The 21,631-nt window shown below is 40.4% G+C and overlaps 2 protein-coding genes across 3 annotated transcripts in view; one reads left to right on the top strand and one right to left on the bottom strand.

Annotated features, from left to right (window-relative positions):
- aff4 (ALF transcription elongation factor 4) overlaps nt 1-21,631 on the top strand; it is an 80,983-nt gene that overhangs the window by 18,856 nt on the left and 40,496 nt on the right. The window lies entirely within an intron of this gene.
- On the bottom strand, nt 4,859-9,800 carry LOC134296181 (uncharacterized). Its single transcript, XM_062970391.1, has 2 exons — nt 7,748-9,800; nt 4,859-5,239 (listed from the first exon to the last, which is right to left on the bottom strand). The coding sequence occupies exons 1-2, from the start codon at nt 9,374-9,376 to the stop codon at nt 5,132-5,134; spliced, it is 1,737 nt and encodes a 578-aa protein (XP_062826461.1). The 5' UTR covers nt 9,377-9,800; the 3' UTR covers nt 4,859-5,131.

Genomic DNA, 21,631 nt, shown 5'->3' with positions numbered 1-21,631 from the left:
CTGTTTGCATTTGCGCCTTGAGTATTTCACTTTTGAAAAACTCCCATCCATCCTTAACTCCCTTATCTTTTAGTATTGGCGTCCATTGAACGCCGTTCAGTATTTCCTTCATTTTTTGGAAGTCAACTCTCTTAAAGTCCAGAATGCGTGTTTGACTTGTCTTAGTTTCAGCCTTCCTTTGTATGGTGAACTGCAGGAGCACATGGTCACTTGCCCCTAAGGATCCGACCACTTCAACTGCATTTGTTAAGATGAGATCAAGAGTAGCCGATTCCCTTGTTGCCTCTTCTACCTTCTGGACCATAAAATTGTCTCGAAGGCAAGCAAGGAATTTGTTGGACTTTGTACTCTTGCCTGAGTTTGTTTTCCAGCAGATATCGGGATAGTTGAAATCGGCCATGACTACTATATCTCTTCATGGTGCCTGTTTGGTCAAGTGTTGACAGAAGGCTTCATCAAGTCCTTCATCCTGGCTCAGAGGTCTGTAGTAGGCACCCACAACAAAATCTTTTTGAGTCCTGGTTCCCTTTATTCTTATCCAGATGCTTTCAAGCTGGTTTCCCGGATTGCAGTCTTGCATTTCTTCTGCAACGTAACTGCTTTTGACATATAAAGCTACTCCCCCTCATCTCCCCTTTGTTCTATTTCTGTGAAAGAGGTTATAGCCCCCAATGGCTACATTCTAGTGAGTCATCCCACCAGGTTTCAGTGATGCCTATAAGTGTGGTTTGTGCTAAAAGTTGGAGTTCATCTTGCTTATTCCCCATACTCCGTGCATTAGTGTAAAGACATGTAAGCCCCTGTGACCTTCCTCCGAGCTGTTTATTTGGGATTATTGTGCTCCCAGTACCTGGTCCTTGCTGTGTTTGTGTAGCCCTCTGTTTAGCCTTTTGGTGGTTCCCCGTTTGCAAGGCTTTTGTTCCCCTCCCCCAGTGGATCTAGTTTAAAGTGCGCCTGATGAGGTTTGTGAGTCTGTGTGCAAAAAGATATTTTCCTACTTGTGTGAGATGCACCCCATCACTTGCCAGTACATATAATATACAATTCACATCCATCGGTTTTTTTGGTTAAGAATTGGATTGAACAACTTCCATTGACTTTATTTTTATAATTAGTTTCTTACGTAGCTGTAGAGGATGGGGAAAATGGGAGTGGAGAAACACATTAGGAAGGCATGTCTGTATAGAAGACAGCATCCAAGGTGTGAAGAAAAATGTTTTATGTGTTAAATCTTACCTCGATGCTTGAGGTAATTTGAGTGTTCTGTATGGATATTCTTTTCGTCCTTGGTCCTAAATGGGAGAAGCGCAATGGCCTCTGAGCCCAGTTTTCTATACAAGATTCCTAGTAAGGAGAAATGCTTGTCATTGCTTAACAGAATGGAGGTAGTAGTTACGTTGACTGAGGCTAAGCAAGCTCAAGTCTTAGCTTGGCCAGTGTGATGCTACCTTATGTTCCATGAAGACAGCTCTAGGGAGAACTGTTGCATCCCTATAGAGAAGAGGATCAATATCAATATATGAACATATGAACACAATGATTTAGAACAGGCATGTCCAAAGTCCAGCCCGGGATCCAGTTACGGCCCGTGTTCAGATTTCCACCGACCCTTAGCCTCTGTCATGAAATTGGTAATGCGTGACCCACCAGCACTGTTGACTACAGTATAAAATACATGTGTACAAAAATAACTATTTTATATTTCACCAGAAGATTGCACTCTCGCTGCGTGACCCTTGTCACCCAGCTCATTTCTAAAATGGCGACTGTAACTAAAAAAGGAAAGTTGGCATCAAGGGCTGCCACTTCCAGGACAAGTGGAAATTGGAGTAGTTTTTTCACTGAAATACGAAACAACTGTGTCTGCTTAATTTGCAAAGAGACTGTGGCTGTTTTCAAGGAATTCAGTATCAAGAGGCACTACTAGATGAAACATGCTAACTACGACAAGCTAACTGGGAATGAATGCAGTGAAAAATTAAAGCAACTGGGAGCTGTTTTAATGGAACAGCTTTTTGACAAGAGCTGGTGAGTCAAACGAAAATGCCACAAAAGAGCAACGAGGGTGGATTTATAAAAGACTGGATGATGAAAATGGTGGAGAAAATTTGTCCTGAGAAGAAGCAAGAGTTTGCCAAAGTTTGTCTGGAGTTTGACAAATGCATCTGACACTGCTGGGTTACTGATTTTTTTTTAGAGGAGTGGACATTGAAATGAACATGAGTGAAGAGCTACTTGATCTCCAGAGCCTTGACGACCAAACAAGAGGAACAGATTTATTTGTTTCTGTTTGTTCTGCTGTAGATGACATGAAATTACCATGGAATAAAGTCACTGGGATTATTATGGATGGCTTACCTGCCATGGCTGGCAAGCAATGTGGATTGTCAACCCTAGTCCGTAACAAAGTCAGTGAAGAAGGAGCCAAAGCTATAAAACTCAGCTGTATTATTCATCAACAAGTTTTCTGTGTCAAAATACTGTATGTGAAACATGATAATGCTATGAAAGCAGTGATAAAGGCTATTAATTATATTTGCTCCAAAGCCCTGTGGCCATTGCCAGTTTCAACAGTTTCTACTCAACATCAATGCTGAATACGGACAGCAACGTAAGATGGCTCAGGTGCATAGTCTGCACTGCAGTGCTTCTACTCTCTTAGGACGGGAATTGATCAATTCTTGCACAAAGGGGACAACCCATGTCAGAATTATTTGAACCTGTTTGGCTGGCTGACTTTGGATTTTTAGTTGACATAACATGACATCTGAATGCACTGAACATGAGCCTTAAGTGGTAAGCCAACTATACTCACTCATCAAAGCCTTTGGGACCAAGCTGCTACTTTTTCAAAGGCACCTGTCGCAAATACAGCCTAATACCATACATTTCCTACTGCTGCCAGAAATAATGACCAGTTTTCCACAGAACAATATCAGTGCGCAAATGAGGAGATATTCAACAGACATTTCATCTCTGGTGTAGGAGTTTCAACAGTGCTTTTGGGATTTTGCACCAGTTGAAAAAGGAGACCACACTTTTTTCCTCTCCTTTCTCTGTGGACTCTGCTGATTCTCCAGACCACCTGCAGCTGGAGCTCATTGAGCTGCAGTGTCACAGAGTGTCACAGTTGTCACCATCAGTTCCCTCTTGCCAACTTTTCCCGCCAGCAGGATAAGGGCAGGTTCCAAGAGATTCGAACATTTGCTTAGAAAATGCTAAGTTTGTTTGGCTCAATATATTTGTGCGAGAATACATTCTCGGTTATGAACATTAGCAAGAACTGTGTGAGGATGAGACTAAGTGACTCATTTGTGTGACAACTTTCGCATCAAAACCACTGTTTCGGGGCCAGATCTGGCCTACTGGCCTATTTACTGCAGTCAAGATCTCAGGGCCCTTCCACACAGTCATATAACCCAGAATATCAAGGCAGAAAATCCCACAATATCTCCTTTGAACTGGGTTATCTGAGTCCACACTGCCATATATTCCAGTTCAAAGCAAATAATGGGGGATTTTATTCAGCTGTGTGGAAGGGGCCGCAGTATGACCCTTCACATTAGTGAAGGCAAGTTATTTGTTTAGTCTTCCGAAGTGAATAATTTCTAAAATCTCTGTGAATTGATTTTGTGTGATGATCAAAACCAGTTTTGAATATGTGCTGAGTCTTTTCAACCTGTGTATCATTTGTTCTTTTGTTTTTCAGTTGACAGTCAAACCGAGTCTTGCAAACCTGACAAATATTAAAATCAAATGGTCTGGCAACCCGGTTCTCCATTTCATATTTTTGATCCAAGTCTAAAATTGAAATAATGAAAAACAGTTTTTAAAATTTTTGATATTCGATTCAAAATCAAATAACACATTTTCATTGTTTCATTTTTGATGGTCAATTGAAAAATGAAAGAAGGAATGATACATGGATTCATATGGCCCTCAATGTTTCGTACTTCTGAATAAAAACTGTTATTTTCTTGTTCACATGTTTTGAATTCAGAAGTTTACAACAAGCATTTAATAGTGAATATATGTAATGTTTCAAATAAACCTAGATATGTTTAATCTTTCTGAAAGTGTTTTTTAAAGATAGACTTTTCTTCATTTTATGTGGTTGTCAAATATTAAAGGCAGAGTGATTTTAATAAAACTTGCTTAGATTTATTTGTGTTCTGTGTGAAGAAATGAAAAGTATGCCATTTGCAATAAAATCATAAAATAGTTCATTTGCATTTAATGTTAATGAATCAAAGAATGTCAGGCTGAATGGTTGGCCCTCACAGATTTTCACCACACCAAATCTGGCCGCCTTTGGAAAACGTTTGGACACTCCTATCTTAGGTGAATATATTTCATTTCACCCATGTCTACAAACAACTTCATAAATAAGCTGAAATCTAATATGCTTGAGTGTGTGTAGTGAAAATATGAAAAAGATGAAAGAAAAAAATAGAGATTTTTGAAGAATTCTATAAAGAATTATACTAAACAAAGGCCTGTTCCACAGAAGAAATTAGAAAATATGTAGAAGAAAATTGGGAGGGTAAATTAGGAGAAGAGGATAAAGTATTACTAGAGAAGCCCATTGAGAGATACAAAATAGAAGAAACTATTCAAAAATTAAAGATTGGGAAGACCCCAGGTTTGGATGGACTAGGTCCAGAATTTTTTTAATTTTTTTTAAAGAAATGTTGATCCCCAAACTACTGGAGTTATATAACGGAATATTGTGCGGGGAGAAAATACGGGACTCGTGGAGGAGATCCATGATAATACTGATACTAAAACCAGATAAGAATTTGAAAGATACAGGTTCATATGTCAGGCTTACTTCAAAGGACCAGTCTGAACGCAGATCAAAGACAGCTGCTCTCAAACACAATCTTTATTGAAGAATACATGACTTTGGAAAAGTCGAGAATGACCTAATGTTTACATACATCTAATTTTATCACTTCTGATGCAACGTAATATCACACGCAAATATCATCATCAAACCCCACCTTCTGGATCACATTTCCACCAAGGTTTCTACCCCCCCCACACTACAGCAATTATAATTGTTTATACTTTCACCCCTGAGTTCCCAGGCTCATTTTATCTTCTCCCGCCAGGTGCTCGCATGTTTATGTTATGAAGTCAGATTCAGGGCTTGGAAATTCAGCCCTGGGATCTGGCTGCATGACATGGCGCCCCCGTTTTCTTCGTCCTCCTCTTCGGTTCTTCTTTCACCATAGTCCTGAAACAAATCAAACAATAACCCTATGGGTCCATTTTGTCTAAAGTCCCCATATATTTTTTCAGCAAGCTGCGATGGAAGACTGGGTGTATTTTCCCTAAACTTTTTGGCAATGCCAATTGGAAGGTCACTTCATTGATAACACCCTGTATTCTGAATGGTCCAATATATTTGGGGCCCAGTTTTCTTGAAGGTAACCCCAATTTGATGTTTTGGGTACTTAACCACACTAGATCTCCTTTATCTAATTTATCGCCTTCCACCCTCTTTCTGTCTGCGAACGTTTTATACTTTTTGTGTGCTTCTTTTAACGATGCAGTCACTTGATTCCAACATTCCATCATTTGCGTTTTCCATTTCCCTGCCTCTGTTCCTTCATTTTCTGTCCACCTCGGCAATTGGGGTAAAGGTTGTATTTCATACCCGTAAACTACTTCAAAGGGGGTTTTATTTGTTGCTGAATGTATAGTTGAATTAAAGGCTAGTTCCGCAAACGCCAACCACCTAGCCCAGTCATTTTGTCTCATGTTAGAGTACATTCGAAGGAACTGCCCAAGCGTTTGCTGAGTACGTTCTACCGCCCCGTTTGTCATGGGGTGAAAAGCAGAACTTAAACTCCTTTCCTGTGGTTAGGCCTTCGTGTTGAGGCATGCGTGAAAGAGCATCTGCCAAGACATTCTGTTTCCCTTGAAAAAACTTTAATTGGAAATCGAATCTGCTGAAGTATTGCGCCCATCTGATTTGTTTGGGGGACAATTTTCTAGGAGACTTTAAATACTGGAGATTCTTATGGTCAGACCAAATTTCGAATGGGATTCCGCTTCCTTCGAGGAAGTGTCGCCAGCATTCTAAGGCTTTTAATATGGCTAATGCCTCTTTTTCCCATATTGGCCAACTTTTTTCAGTTTCGCTGAACTTCCGTGACAAATATCCACAGGGTTTTAAGTTCCCATTTTGATCCTTTTGCAATAGCACTGCCCCGTACGCACAGTCTGAGGCATCGCAATGGATTATGAAAGGGCTCCTGATATCAGGGTGTTTTAGGATGGGTCCTTCAGTGAAGCATTCTTTTAAGGTCTCGAATGCCTTTTGGCATTCTGGCGTCCAACTCAGTTTGGCGCCGGGAGCTTTCACTTTTGCTGTCTCCCCTTTCCCTTTTGTTTTTAAAAGTTCTGTAAGGGGTGCGGTTATTTGTGCAAAGCCTTTTATGAAGGGTCTGTAAAAATTTGCAAATCCCAGAAATGATTGTAATTGCCTCCTTGTTTGAGGCACTCCCCATTCTTTCACATCTGCTACTTTAGCTGGATCCATAGCTAACCCTTCTGGAGACATCCGATATCCCAGAAAGTCAATTTGGGTTTTATTAAATTCACATTTGGACAGTTTTGCGTACAGCTTTGCTTCTCTTAGTCTCTGCAAAACTTCCCGGACCAATTTTACGTGCTTTTCCTTATCTTCAGAAATGATCAAGATATCATCAAGGAATATGAACACCCCTCTGTACAATAACGGGTGTAGTATTTCATTTATAAGCTGCATAAAGCATCCGCTTCCATTTTTTAACCCGAAAGGCAAAATTTCGTATTCAAAATGGCCGAATGCGCAGGAAAATGCGGTTTTCCAAGTATCCTCCGGTTTGATCCTTAATTTATGATACGCTTCAATTAAATCCAGTTTAGTAAATATGCTCCCTTTCTTCAATACGGTAATTAAATCCTTGACTAAGGGCATAGGGTATTTATTGTCCTTGGTAATTGCGTTTAAATTTCGATAATCAATGCACAATCTTAGGGAATTGTCTTTCTTTCTCCTAAATAACACTGGAGCCCCGAGAGGAGAATTAGATGGCTTAATGAAGCCTCGAGCCAGGTTTTTATCAATGTATTTTCTCAATTCCTCCTTCTCCTGCACAGACATGGGATACACTTTTGGTTTTGGTAAGTCTGCTCCTGGGGTTATTTCAATCCCTACTTCTATATTTCTTTTGGGAGGCAATTTACTGGCCTCTTTCTGATTGAAAACATCCGCAAAGTCTCTGTATTCAGGTGGCAATAGCTGTGGGTCTATTTCCCCTGCTTCGTCTTCCTCGTCCTCCTCTTCTGCAATTTTGCTTATCTCCCATTGCATCTGCTGTTCTTTAAATGCTAAGCTTTTTCCTCTCCAATCTACTTCAGGATTTGCTTGTTCGAGCCATGGTATCCCCAATATTACATGGTATGTGGCAATAGGGGCTATCACAAAGGATATTCTTCCTTCCCATTTGCCTATTTTGCATGGAACTCCCCGTAATTCCTTTGTAGATACTTCCCCAGCAGCGACTGATCCATCTAGCTGCGAAAATGCAATTGGGGAGTCAAGTGCCATCTGCTGGCATTTCAGCGCTCCTGCTAATTCTGGGGTTATAATGTTCCTAGAACACCCGCAGTCTACAAACGCCTTGCAGGTGGCCCGATTTTCTAGCCCCGAGAGGCAAATTGGTACTACTATCATGCGTTTGTCCCGACTCACCAATCTTTCCGAAGATTCTGGGGCCTGCACCTCCTCCTCCGCACGCCTCCCGGTTGCTGGCTTGGGCTTTGGGGCTTTTGGCGGCTCCCCCTTCCGGGCCCAGCATTCCGCTGCTCGGTGGCCCGTCTTCCCACATACAAAGCATCCCGGTTTAGGTTTGTTGTCGTCTCCTCTGGAGGGAATCCCCGGCCTCCCTCCGGGTCTTTCTTGCTTCCTCGTTTCTCCTCGACCTCTCGCCACCGGTCTTTGCTGGCCGCTGCTGCTCCTGAAGCGCTTTACTTGGGCCAGGGTGGATTCGACGCGCCCCGCTAGTTGAATCCATCCCTGGAGCGTCTCGGGGTCGTCTCTGTGCGCGGCCCAGCTGAAAATCTCGGGGCGTAGTCCCTCTTTAAATAGTTCCACTTTGGTTACTTCAGACCACTCCGGTACCCTTTCCGCGAGGTGGAGGAATTCCTCTGCGTACTCGGGCACCGTTTTGTCCCTTTGTTTTATTCCTTTCAGCTGGTCTCGAGCCCTCAATTGCTCTAGCCGGTCTCTGAACCGGTTCTCCAGTGCGGCGAGGAAGCGGGGCACTGACCTCAGGCATGGGTCGCGTCTGGCATGCAATTGCACATACCAGCTGGCCGCTCCTCGCTTTAGTGTGTTGCCGATGGCTCGAACCCTGCTTGCTTCGGAGGGAAATGTGTGTGCGTTGTCTTCCATGTATCCTCTAATGCTAATTAGAAAAAAGTTCAGTTCATCTGATTCCCCTCCGTATTCTAGCCTGAGATCTTCCCTTCTAGGCATCCATTCCGCAGCCCTTTGATGTTGTCTGGGCGGTATGGGGAAGGGTTGCATCAGGTTTCCTCGGGCGGCTCCTTGGAACACGCCGCGCCCCACTCCGGTGGTCATTCTGCGCGGCTCCTGGAAGTCTGCCGCCGCTGTCGGCTCTTCCGCCCATCCGCATACTGGCCTAGCTGTAGCCCCCTCATCTCGCCTTTCCTCGTCGTACGGCACATCCTCCTCCTCTTCCTGGACCCCCCGCTCCTCTCCGCCTTCGTCTGCGAATCCACTGGACCCGATCCCTGGCCCCAGTGGCCTTTCCACCCCGACGCCCATTCGGGGGGTTGGGAGCTCTGTTGGAGACGGCGGCCTCAGGGTCCCCAGGGCTCGCTGACGCTCCACTTCTCGCGCCATGCTGTCCCGGAACTGCAGCTCCTGCCAGTATTCCTCATCTCCCTCGTCCCTTGCCGCCACGGGGCTCTGCGTTGACGCCCGCTGGCCCCTCTGGCTCCAATCTCCTTCTTTGCTTGGTTCTCTCTCGGCGCCATATCGGCTGGCCTCCTTCTGGAGATTCTCTTCCAATAATGGCACCAATCTCTCCACGGTTTCCGATAGCCTGGATAAATTAGTTTCCAGGATGGATAACCGCAGGGCCACGGTCTCCGGCATACTTCCTCCAGATCCCCAACTGGTTTCTGCAGCCGCAGAGACGCCTCTTCCGAGCCTGGGAATTCTCTGGGTCACGCCGTTCGGCTTGGGGTACCCCGTAGAGGAAGCTATGGCTTGCAGCGTCTCTTCTCTCTTCGGCCGGGCCCCTTGCAAAGGCCTCTCTGCCTCATTTGGGCTTTGATCTTCTTCCTCGCTCATTATCACTTCACTGCGAATTCCGCAGGAGGGTGAGAAATGGGATTCTCGACTTTAATGTCAGGCTTACTTCAAAGGACCAGTCTGAACGCAGATCAAAGACAGCTGCTCTCAAACACAATCTTTATTGAAGAATACATGACTTTGGAAAAGTCGAGAATGACCTAATGTTTACATACATCTAATTTTATCACTTCTGATGCAACGTAATATCACACGCAAATATCATCATCAAACCCCACCTTCTGGATCACATTTCCACCAAGGTTTCTACCCCCCCCACACTACAGCAATTATAATTGTTTATACTTTCACCCCTGAGTTCCCAGGCTCATTTTATCTTCTCCCGCCAGGTGCTCGCATGTTTATGTTATGAAGTCAGATTCAGGGCTTGGAAATTCAGCCCTGGGATCTGGCTGCATGACATTCATATAGGCCTATATCGCTAATAAATCAAGATGCAAAAATATTATCAGCTATAATGGCTAAAAGAATGAATAATTGCATGTACAAATATATAAAGAATGATCAGTGTGGTTTCGTGAAAGGGAGACAAATGCCAAATCTAATAGGGAGAGTAATAAATAAAGTTTGGGTAACTCAACAGGAAAAAAACAAAAGTAGGGATACTAGCCCTGGATATATTTAAGGTGTTTAATTACGTGGAATGGAGGACATTCAAAACAATTATGAATAAATTTGGAATGGGGAATAAAATGAAAGGGGAATAAAATGATAGAACAATTTTATTCAAACAATACAGCGATAGTAACAATAAATAATGGAGTGACAAGAGAAATAAAGGTAATGAGGGGAACAAGACAAGTCTGCCCTTTGTCGCCGATATTGTTTGCCATAGTGATAGAACTACTTGCAAATGTAATAAGAAAAGATGCGAAATTAGAAGGTGTTGGAATAACAACAAAACAAAAAGTTAGCTTATTTGCTGACGACACGCTGTTGACAATTAAGAATATGTGTGGCAATATGGATAGAATAAAGTTACATTTAGAGATATTTGGCAAAATAACAGGTTTACAAATCAATTGGAAAAAGTCAGAAATGATGTTACTTAACTATACAAAAAAGGAAGAAGAAAACTTTATGAAACAGACTAACACGGGATTAAAGATTAAGAATAGATAAAATATTTAGGAGTAACTATAACTAAGGAATTACATGAAATGGAAAAGGTAAATGTTACAACATTAAGGAAAACAATTCAAAAGAAATTACTGGAATATGAAAATATAAAATTATCATGGTTCAGAAAGATAGTGTTAGTTTAAATGAAAATTCTTCCAAAGATAAATTTTATATTTAGAATGGTACCACTACAAATTTCAGAAGAGGAATTAAATAAATGGCAACAAATAATTAATAAATATTGCAATGGTAACAAGAAAACCAGGTTAAATAAACAACTTTGGTATAGATCACAGAAGGTAGGAGGTCTAGCACTTCCCAACATTAAAAAATACTATGAAGCAAACAGAATGAGACTAGTTATAGAAAGGATGATAAATAAGGAGGATTTGGAATGGTTGGAGGAAGGTTTGGAAGAAGCAGAGGAAAAAAATGGAATATATTTTTAAGGTTTTAAAAAGGAAAAAAATTAAGGGAGTAAAAAACCCAATGTTGAGAAATGTGTTAGAAATTTGGAATAGATACAAGAAAATATTATTGTCAGAAAGTTCAACATTAACACCAATAATAATGGATAGGAAATTCCCAAAAAACCTAAAAAATATTTTGGATAAAAAACTAAGAAGAATAGACAAAATTGGAGATTGGATAAAAGCGGATATGAAGAAAGAAACTATACTGAGAGAATTTAGAGATATTAAACTCTCATGGTTCCATTGCTTACAGTTAGAGCAATGGTTCAAGAACTGGATAAAAAAGAATGGGGAAGGAGGCAAACATACACAATTTGAACAAATGATACAAAAGGAAAGAGCTATGGGAGAATACCATAAGATGAAAGGAATAACTAGCAAAATGTATAAGATAATAATTGAAATTAAGGGGGAAAATAAAGGATGCAATATTAAGAGAGATATGGGAGGAAGATTTAGGGATTAAGATAAGGGAAGTGGATTGGATACAGTTATGGGATGAAAGACTGAAAGGAACTGATCGTTAGGTGTTAAAGAAAATTATTATAAACTGGTTTGGAAATGGTATTTAACACCAGTAGAGGTAGCAAAAATCAATATGCCACAAAAAACTGTTGGAGAGGTTGCCAGGAGATGGGCACTTATATACATATGTGGTGGCAATGTAAATATGTAAATGAATTTTGGGGGAAGGTATTTAGAGAAATAGAAGCTATAATGGATATGAAGATAGGAAAAAGTGCAAGTATGCTTTGTTGTCATTATATAGTGTTAAGAAATTGAAAAAACCCCCAGAAAGATGCAATAAGTTACATGCTAACTGCAGCAAGGTTGTTGATAGCAAGGAACTGGAAAGCTAAAATAAATATACAAATTGAAGAATGTATAAAGAACTATGGAAATTAGCAATACAAACTACCCTATCCTAAGAAACCCCCTGTTGTGACTCAGCAGCAGCAGAGCCAGAGTGAAGATGAGGAAGAGGATTTTGGGTTACAGGTGCAGGAGACAGCAGATGATGGGATGCAAAATAAATTCCAGGATGATGTCATGGGGATGGGAAATCATGGAGTTATACAGGCTGGTTCAGAAGTGCAGCCTGTGGATAAACTCTTGAACCAGCCTGTCATAGATAAAGACCAGGGAGACATTCCCATGGAAAATAATGAGCTGGATTTGTCTCAGGCTCAGGTGCAAGATAATGAACCATTTAACCTTGACTGTCAAGAAGCTCCATTGCTATCTTGGGCAGATCGTTTGCAATGGAAAGGAATGCCTCGGCGTAGCCTGAGATTAGCTGGAAAACGGGAGACCACTGAGGGGAAGAGAAATGCATTTTTTGGGTTGCTTTTAAAACTGTGTGTTGAAAGACAAATCTCTGTCAAAGCAAATTCTCGCTTCATCAGAGTGGATGGTCTGTGTCTTCATGCTTTGGAAATTCTCCTGTTTATGAATCCTTGTAACCTGTGGACTATTATATCTTTGGAAATGGACTTTTGCTTTTTGCCTATGGGTTACTGGATCTATTGACTCTATTTTACAACTACTTTGGGAACTATATTTCTGCCTGCTTTGATATTTTTTTTTAATATATATATATATATATATATATATATATATATATATATACACACACACACACACACACACACACACACACACACACATACACACTGCTTTTGCTCAATAAAACTACAAAAGACTATCATCTGTGTGTGGCTTGGTGTCAATAGCAAGGTGAACTACTCTGAGGTGCGACACCCCCCTTCCCTTTCCCTTGACCCTACATGTACTCCCCCAGCACAGTGTGTGTTTGTGAGAGAAACCCTCAATAAAAATATATTGGAAATTAGCAATAAACGATAAGTTGACATGTAGGTTAAGAGTTAGGAAAGGGGTATGGAAAGAAAACGACTTTGACGAAGTTTAGGGAAAATTCATTGAGAATGGTTTAAAAGAAGTAGATGGGAAATTACCTCCATGAGAAGAAATGGTATTTTGGAAAGAGAATGTAAATTGAAGTGGCTCGGGGGGGGGGGGGCACAGAGGTGAATAAAAGTGAATAAAACAACATACAAGATATATATACATATATAGTTGATGCAATGAATTCAAGTGTGAAATACAAGAGAATTGAAGGTATTGATGTATTTTAAGAAAATTAGTAAAAATTATTTTAAAAAGAAAATATGAAAAAGATGACAGCTTTAATTGGCTCTATTTTCCAAGAAGAGAATGAAAACATCTTAATAGTTGAAAATTTAGAATAAATATAGCAAAAATACAATAAAAATACAGACTGCAATGAGAGGAGAGTACAAGCTCTCCCCCCTTTCCTTTTAAAATAAAAAGTGTGGAGTTCTGAAATGTTCCTTATAGAGGGGTTGTGTTGTTCACTGAATGACCTGAGATCTAGCAGGCATTCCATTGAAGGAAGAGAAAAACTTTAGAGTTCTCTCCATAGCTCATCATGCCATGCCCCACATTATTCTGGATGGTCCTCCAGAATTTGCAATACATTTTCAAAGAACTATACAAAGAGGAAAGAAGTAGCAAATATGTCCTTCCACTGCTTTACATTAGGAACTTAGTAAGGAGAACTGCATTAATGTGGAAATGAGAATCATGTGGCCCTTCAGGTCACTCCAACTCCCGGCTCTTTGTTGTTTGCTCTGGCTAGGACTACTGGGAGTTGAAATCTTAACAAATTGTGAAGGGCCTCATTTTTCTCCTTCTGGATCCCAAGGCTATATATAGTGTGTCATATATAGGGTGTTTCAAAAAGATGGGCCCAATTTGAAATCACTATATCTCTGCAACCACAAACCTCCCATGAAAGGATGGGGCATAGAATTTCAGATGATACTGCTAGATACCTCTCCCAGTGCACCCCAACTCCCTCAATCAACGCAACATAAGGTCTAATGAGATTCTAATTTTTAGGTTTCTGGTTTAAAATGGTTAGTAAAATAGATAAATCATTAATCACCGTGCACAAAGAATCTGCGGACCTCACCTCCTCCAAGGTGAACTCAACCACCTAAACTGGGCTCTACAGGCCAATGGATACTCCACCACAGACATCAGAAGAGCTGCAAGGCCAAGAACAAGCCATGAGAGTCAAGACAAAGATCCACCCAGAGGAAAGGTGTTCTTACCATACATCAAGGGAACTACTGACAGCATAGGGAAGCTGATGAAGAAGCACAACCTACAAACTATCTACAGACCCACGAAGAAAATCCAACAAATGCTACGGTCAGCGAAGGACAAGAGGGATCCTCTCTCTTCTGCAGGAGTCTACCGGATACCATGCAGCTGTGGACAAGTCTACATAGGGACCACCAAACGCAGCGCCCAAACAAGAGTCAAAGAACATGAAAGGCACTGCAGACTAATTCAACCAGAGAAATCAGCCATAGCAGAGCATTTGATGAACCAGCCTGGACACAGAATACTATTTGAGAACACAAAAATGCTGGACCATTCTAACAACTATCATGTCAGACTACACAGAGAAGCCATTGAAATCCACAAGCATGTGGACAACTTCAACAGAAAGGAAGAAACCATGAAAATGAACAAAATCTGGCTACCAGTATTAAAAAAACTCAAAAATCAGAACAGTAAATAAAAAGCAATACTCTGAAAACAGAGGATTTCCAGACATGAATCAACCTAGGGCAGTTAACGACTCTAAACAAAGGATGCCCCAGAGGCAGGAAGAAGACAGCAGATAAGCTTTTCAATGCTAATTAAAGTGATTAACTACACAACATTCACACTGACCTCTCTCACCCTAGACTTTCCACAGATATATATTAACCTCTTTGCTTAGTTTTCTCCATACCTCACAACCTCTGAGGATGCCTGCCATAGATGTGGGCGAAACGTCAGGAGAGAATGCTTCTGGAACATGGCCACACAGCCCGAAAGACATACAACAACCCCATTAAAGCATTTGTAACTTTTTGTGTAATTGTAATATGATGCCATCGTGAAATATATTGCTTTGAAATTGGGTCCATTATTTTGAAACACTCTTAAAGAAATCTGTCCATTCCTATTAAAATGTATGTTTTTGTTTATTTTAATCAAAAAATGAATTGAACTGTGTCATGTTGATTAAAGTCTATCATGTAGTATTTAGTGAAACAGGACTCTTCTCAAGTGAAGTGCTAACAGAACTATTCTGTCATTTTGCTTGCAAATGTATTGGTCGCAGTTATTAGTTGATTAGACAAGATAATATACTATACATGTGATGCTGGAGTGACATAGCTACAGTAGAGTCTCACTTATCCAACACTCGCTTATCCAACATTCTGGATTATCCTACGCATTTTTTGTAGTCAATGTTTTCAGTACATCATGATATTTTGGTGCTAAATTCGTAAATACAGTAATTACTACATATCATTACTGTGTATTGAACTACTTTTTCTGTCAAATTTGTTGGATAACATGATGTTTTGGTGCTTAATTAGTAAAATCATAACCTAATTTGATGTTTAATAGGCTTTTCCTTAATCTCTCCTTATTATCCAACATATTCGCTTATCCAACGTTCTGCCCGCCCATTTACGTTGGATAAGCGAGACTCTACTGTATTACGAAATTATTACAGAAAATGAAAAATGTAACCAGCCTTGATGAATCTTTCTTAATTCTCCAGGGAAAAAAATAGCAGAATTTTCACATGGGTGTGCATAAGTAATACCTACAGATCTGTGTGATTTCAAAGAACCACAGCAAATAACTGTCTCCACAGAATTGAGATACTAATCCCAACTACTCTAATAGCTTTATAATTTTGGATTTAGTCATCCTGTTAGACATTGTCAAAGCATTGCAATGTGCTGAACATTTTAAAAATTTATTCATTTAACTTACATCTTATTTTATATAGCATGCGATTAGTAGTAATGTACTAGAAACTAGAAGTAAGATATTTAAATTTCTTTATTATGAAAGCAGATGTTGATGCCTACTGTCAAGTAACAGATGTATGTAAAGTGCCTTCCCTTTGAAATCTAGATTATCTCATTGTGTACATGTATTTTCCCAGAACTAGCGGAAAAAATATTTCAAAGGGATAATATATACTCATTTCACATTATATAACTTTTTGTGGCATGGCACATGTTTAGGATTTTTATTACAGTTCTAAATGCTTTATTCAATACTTTATGAAATCAGTAGCTAATTCTGATGACAGTTTGGTAAATAGGCATATTGGATATTTTCAGGAGCATCCAGTGTAGCTTTTACCAGTTGGGTGTGACCAAGAGGTATTTATTTATAATTCCGCTGGAGGCTTATTTGTCATCCATAGCCAAATATTAACAAGCAAGACTCATGTTGCATCATGTCTCATTCACTGGCAGGCAGTGTGATGAGTCGTTGTGCTTTTGCTTAAATAACAAACTGTCCGAAAGCCATATGAGGCTATTAGTTCTTCATAAGGAGATACTTTCATAACCTTAATACTGAGAGTGTGAATAGCTATATGTGTCTTTTGTGCATGATGTTTGGCAGAAGACTGTACATTTGTTTACTATGAGCATGCCAAGAGGTTCCAGCAACCGTGCAGTCAAGTTAAGGCTGTATTTACAAGAGAATGTTACAGTTCCAATTTTTAATAGCTTAAGCTAGGGCTAAACAATAATATTCTGTAGAACCATTGCTAGCCTATTTAGAAATTAATACTGATGTAGATAGATACATGATTTGATATAAATTAAGTTACTAAGTCTTTAAGTGAATACTATAATATAAAACACTGTTTATTAACCTTTCATCCACCAAATACTTTGGATTTCACTTCCAGAAGCCTCAGCTAGCATGGCCAATGGTCATAGATTCTGGGAAATGAAAGCAAAAAGTCATTCAACTCTCAATTTAAAATGTTAAACCTAGATCTGAACAGAAACATTCTGTATAATTACAGTTGTAGAAAAACAAATTAATAGTTCTTTCAAACTTACACATATTAAAATACCTACTGTTGAACATTAAAAACAAGAAAATATGTACAGTATCTCTGTTTCAGGAGAATAGCAGTGATTAGCCTTGCAGCCTCAAACCCTGGCTGTTTTCTTCCTAAGGAAATCCTAGTTTGGTGAGCTGGAATACAATAAATAGTCTCGTTGTGGCAGGTATGCATGCTGTTATTAGTCACTTTGATTAGCATGTAATGGCCTTGTAGGTTCTACGCCTGACTGCCTCCTCCCTTGGGGAATCCTTTGTTTGGAGGTCTTAGCTGGCCCTGATTGAAGCCCCTCCATTCCTGTTCAGCGAGTTGAAGAAGGACCAGCAGAAGACAGGGCTCAGTGGAAGGCCCATTCGCCAGGCTGCTGTAATCAATAATAATGATATTCAGCATTAATATGAAGGATGTGGGTGGACTACAATTCCTCATAAATGTTGGGTCAATCCCCCTAACCCCCCCCCCCCCAATATTCACAGTTGGTCATGTTGGGTCTGCGTTCCAAGTTTGGTCCAGATCCATCACTTGCTGAGTTCTGTTTTCTTTGAATACAGGTGAACTACAATTCCCAGACCCCAAAATCGTGCCAGTATTCACAGTTGGGCATGTTCAGTCTGTTTGCCAAGTTTGGTCCAGATCTGACGTTGGCTACCTTCAGTGCTCTGTGGATACGGGTGAACTACAACTTCTGGCTAGCAAATTTAAGCACCCCCAACCCCGCAGCTATATCAAGTTGGCTGTGTTGGATCTGTGTGGCAAGTTTGGTCCAGATCTGGCTGCCTTTTCCCTTGGGAAATCCTTTGTTTGAAGGTGTTAGCTGGCCCTGATTGAAGCCCCTCTCTTCCTGGCCAGGGAGTTGATTTGGGACCAGCAGAAGACAGGGCTCAGTGGAAGGCCCGTCCGTCAGGGTGCTGTAAACAATAGCAATGATATTCATTAATAATATGAAGGATGTGGGTGGACTACAATTCCCCAAAAATGTTGGGTCAATCCCCCTTATACTCTCCCAATATTCACAGTTGGCCATGTTGGGTCTGTGTTCCAAGTTATAGGTGAACTGTAACTCCCAGTGTTAAAGGTCAATGACCACCTTAGACCTCCATTATTCCCAGTTGGCCATGTTAAATTTGTGTGGTAGGTTTGGTCCAAATGGGCTCAGTATTCTCTGAATAGAGGTGAACTATAATTCCTGGTTGTCAAGGTCATACACCCCCAAACCCCACCAGTATGTAAATTTGGCCATGTTGGGTCTTTGTTGCAAGTAAGTTCCAGGTCTACTATTGGTGCGGTTTAGAGTGGTCTTTGATTGCTGGTGAACTATAAATCCCAGTCCCTTAAACTCCTATAAATCATGGTGAATTCTCCCCAGACCTCTCTCAGTTAGGAGGAGGTAGGAGCAAGGAAGGGCAGAAGGGAGGGGTGTGTCAAAGCCATGCCACCATGACTGCCTAAATGGGCCTGCTTGTAGAAAGCCATGTCGGCATTTCTGGGAGTTGGAGAGGAGGTTGGAGGACGGAGGAGGGTGGGATGGGTGAAGAGTGGGGTTTGAAGAAGCAGCGGTGCCATTATTTGATGTAGGACTGCCAAAATCCCAATCCTCTCCCATTGTCCCCAATAGGTGGTTAGGGATTGTGGGTGTTGTAGTTCACCCTCCCTCCCTCTTCCCGGGCGTGTTCACGGTATTATCCAAATGTCCCTCGCCGATTATTAAGTCCCAAAGTCTCAAGTTTGTGAAAGCTTGAAATGGGGAAAGCTTTCACCCTTTTTTCCTCTGCCTCGTCGTCCTCCCTTGCGTGAGGTAAACCGTCTGGTGCGGCGGTTGGGCTGCTCGCGCGCTGCTGCCTGTAATACCCGTATGTCTTCCAAGGGTGGGGGCTGGGGCCTGCTCCTCACATGCACACTTTGATTTTTTCGGATTTTGAGGGACATCCACTTGTGTTTTGGTTTTGTCATCTAAACACAGCCGGGAGGACCTTGTGTTTTGTTGCTTAGTTTCGTGGTTCTGGGTTTTGTAATTTCGCTGTTTGCATTAAAGTAGAAATGGTCAGAACAGATTTATATATATAGATTAATTTACTATTGATTTTTTTAAAATGGTGTATTTATTGTATATCTCAACTTTCTTTTGATACAGGTCCTAAAGCTGCTTAAAACACGATTTAAAACAAAATAGAGCTAAACCCCAGAGTTATAACATTACATAATTTACCTAATGAAAATCAAGCACTGAAGAAAAATGGTTAAAAAGTATAAAAAGAAAAGAAGGGAAGGTACAATCCCCTTGGTATTATAGCAGCCTGTAAGGGACAGAAAACAAAATAAAAATTATTTTCCTGGTAGCCCAAGGAAAGGACAGTAGGCAGCTTAGCCTTCCTTGTCCTCTGAGCAGCTCCCAAGGGCCTCACTGAGCATGCCTGTTACACAGGTGGGAGTAAGAAAATGACTTTCCCTTAAGATCTTAAAACTCAAGTAATGCCAAAAAAGCAGCACATTGTTATTGCATAGATTGAATCTAATAGCTTTGGTTTTTGAGGGATGTTTAGGAGCCATTTGACTTGGTCTGCAGTTGCACTAACATAGTTCCATCTGGGATCTTTAAAAATGAGCATAATTTTTTCCAGAGCCACCTTTTCTAAGATGATGGTGTTAAAATAATGAATTTAAATCCACTTCTGATTTTTAGGGTTTGATGTCATTTGATCCCTAGTAATGTTTGTATTTCATGTTAACGTATTTGTTAACTACATAGCAAGTTTACAGTTTGAAAAGATTATCTCGCCTTGTTTTTAAAAAATAATTTGCTTTAAAGATTATAATTTATTTTTGGTTTTGTTATAAAACTTCTAATTTGCTTATAGCTGTTGCCATTTTGTCTGGCTAAACTATTAATTAAAACTGCACAGTTGACTATTTGCCTTCTAGGCATGTTTAAACTCAGATTAGAGGATCTTCATAATTTTCAAACTCAGAATAAACAAGTCAGATAGTTCTGAATAACCTATTAATTCTGTTTAAAAACATTAACTTCAATTTGATTTATATGAGATAAGTGGCTGGTGTTGATATATTCAGCCAACAATTTTATGAGGTGATAGGGAGGTGCTGAGAGTTGATGTGAGAGTTTTATGCAGCTATTGCAAGAATGATTCTCCAGCAGATGGGGTGAAGATATGTGGTTAAAAAGGTTTCTGCAGATTTTCCCAATCTTCTTTTTTACAGTTTTGTATTTTTCCACACCAGATAGAGGTAGTTTCTTCATAGTTGTCATGGCTGTTATACTGCAAACACGTACATTAGATGGACATAGAAAGTTTGTTCACTAGAAATATCTACACAGTAATTCGTGTACCAAGTACAGTAGAGTCTCACTTATCCAACATTCACTTATCAAACGTTCTGGATTATCCAACGCATTTTTGTAGTCAATGTTTTCAATACATCGTGATACTTTGGTGCTAAATTAGTAAATTCAGTAATTACTGCATAGTATTACTGCATATTGAACTACTTTTTCTGTCAAATTTGTTGTATAACATGATGTTTTGGTGCTTAATTAGTAAAATCATAACCTAATTTGATGTTTAATAGGCTTTTCCTTAATCCCTCCTTATTAACCAACATATTCGCTTATCCAACATTCTGCCGGCCCATTTATGTTGGTTAAGTGAGACTCTACTGTACCTTTAATAATTCCAACATTTTCCCTCTAGTAACATTGGTGCTTCTTTGCTCCATTCAAAATGTGTGAGAGGGCAGCTTCCTAAATTACTTGGTTTTGTACATAAAACGTTCTCTGTGGAAGAGAAATGAATATCACAAAGAATTTGTATGCTACTTTGCATTCGCTTGCTCTGAGATAGTTGAGCTATTAGGTGGGGGTTTTTTTCATGTCAGGAGCAACCGGAGTTGCTTCTGGAGTGAGAGAATTGGCGGTCTGCAAGGACGTTGCCCAGGGGACGCCCGGATGTTTTGATGTTTTACCATCCTTGTGGGAGACTTCTTTCATGTCCCCGCATGGAGCTGGAGCTGATAGAGGCAGCTCATCCGCGCTCTCCCTGGGTGGGATTCGAACCTGGCAGCCTTCAGGTCAGCAACCCAACCTTCAAGTCACAAGGCTTTTATCCCCTAGGCCACCTAAGGCTCCATATTAGGTGGGTTGAAGAGTAGTTAAGAAGGCTGTTGTTGTGTATCTAATGTTGCGTGAAGTCTGTGCAGTGAGACTTTTTTTCTTCAGCTCCCCATTTGAATCATTCCAGAGAAGCCTTGGCTATCAGAGGACTTGGGAGTGTTGGGTGTGTGGCATGGAAGAATTCAATGGGAGAGGGACATTTTGGGAGATTGGTTGGAGTTTTTCATTGCATACTACCTCTTCAAAGGGAATTTGTCTCAAGAAAATTTGGTACCTGCTGTTATTCAACTCTAGCCCCCCACAAAGGCTTGCTTTCCCTTTGCCAGTGAAATTCAAGATAAAGCCCAGTCATTCTTGAAAGTGAACATGTTCTAAACAGGAAATAATCTTCAAGGAACTTACTTCTTCAACATTTACTTTACATCGTGAACTTTTAGTCCTTAGTAGCATTTACAAATGCTATTAGTGTCATCTGCTTCTTGGCTTAAATGTTTCCTTAAATATAAGGGGAATCCTTTTAG

Source organism: Anolis carolinensis, chromosome 2, assembly GCF_035594765.1.
Source record: "Anolis carolinensis isolate JA03-04 chromosome 2, rAnoCar3.1.pri, whole genome shotgun sequence".
Lineage (NCBI taxonomy): Eukaryota > Metazoa > Chordata > Lepidosauria > Squamata > Dactyloidae > Anolis > Anolis carolinensis.
Note: the sequence above shows the minus strand (reverse complement) of the source record. Positions and strands in the feature narration are given on the sequence as shown.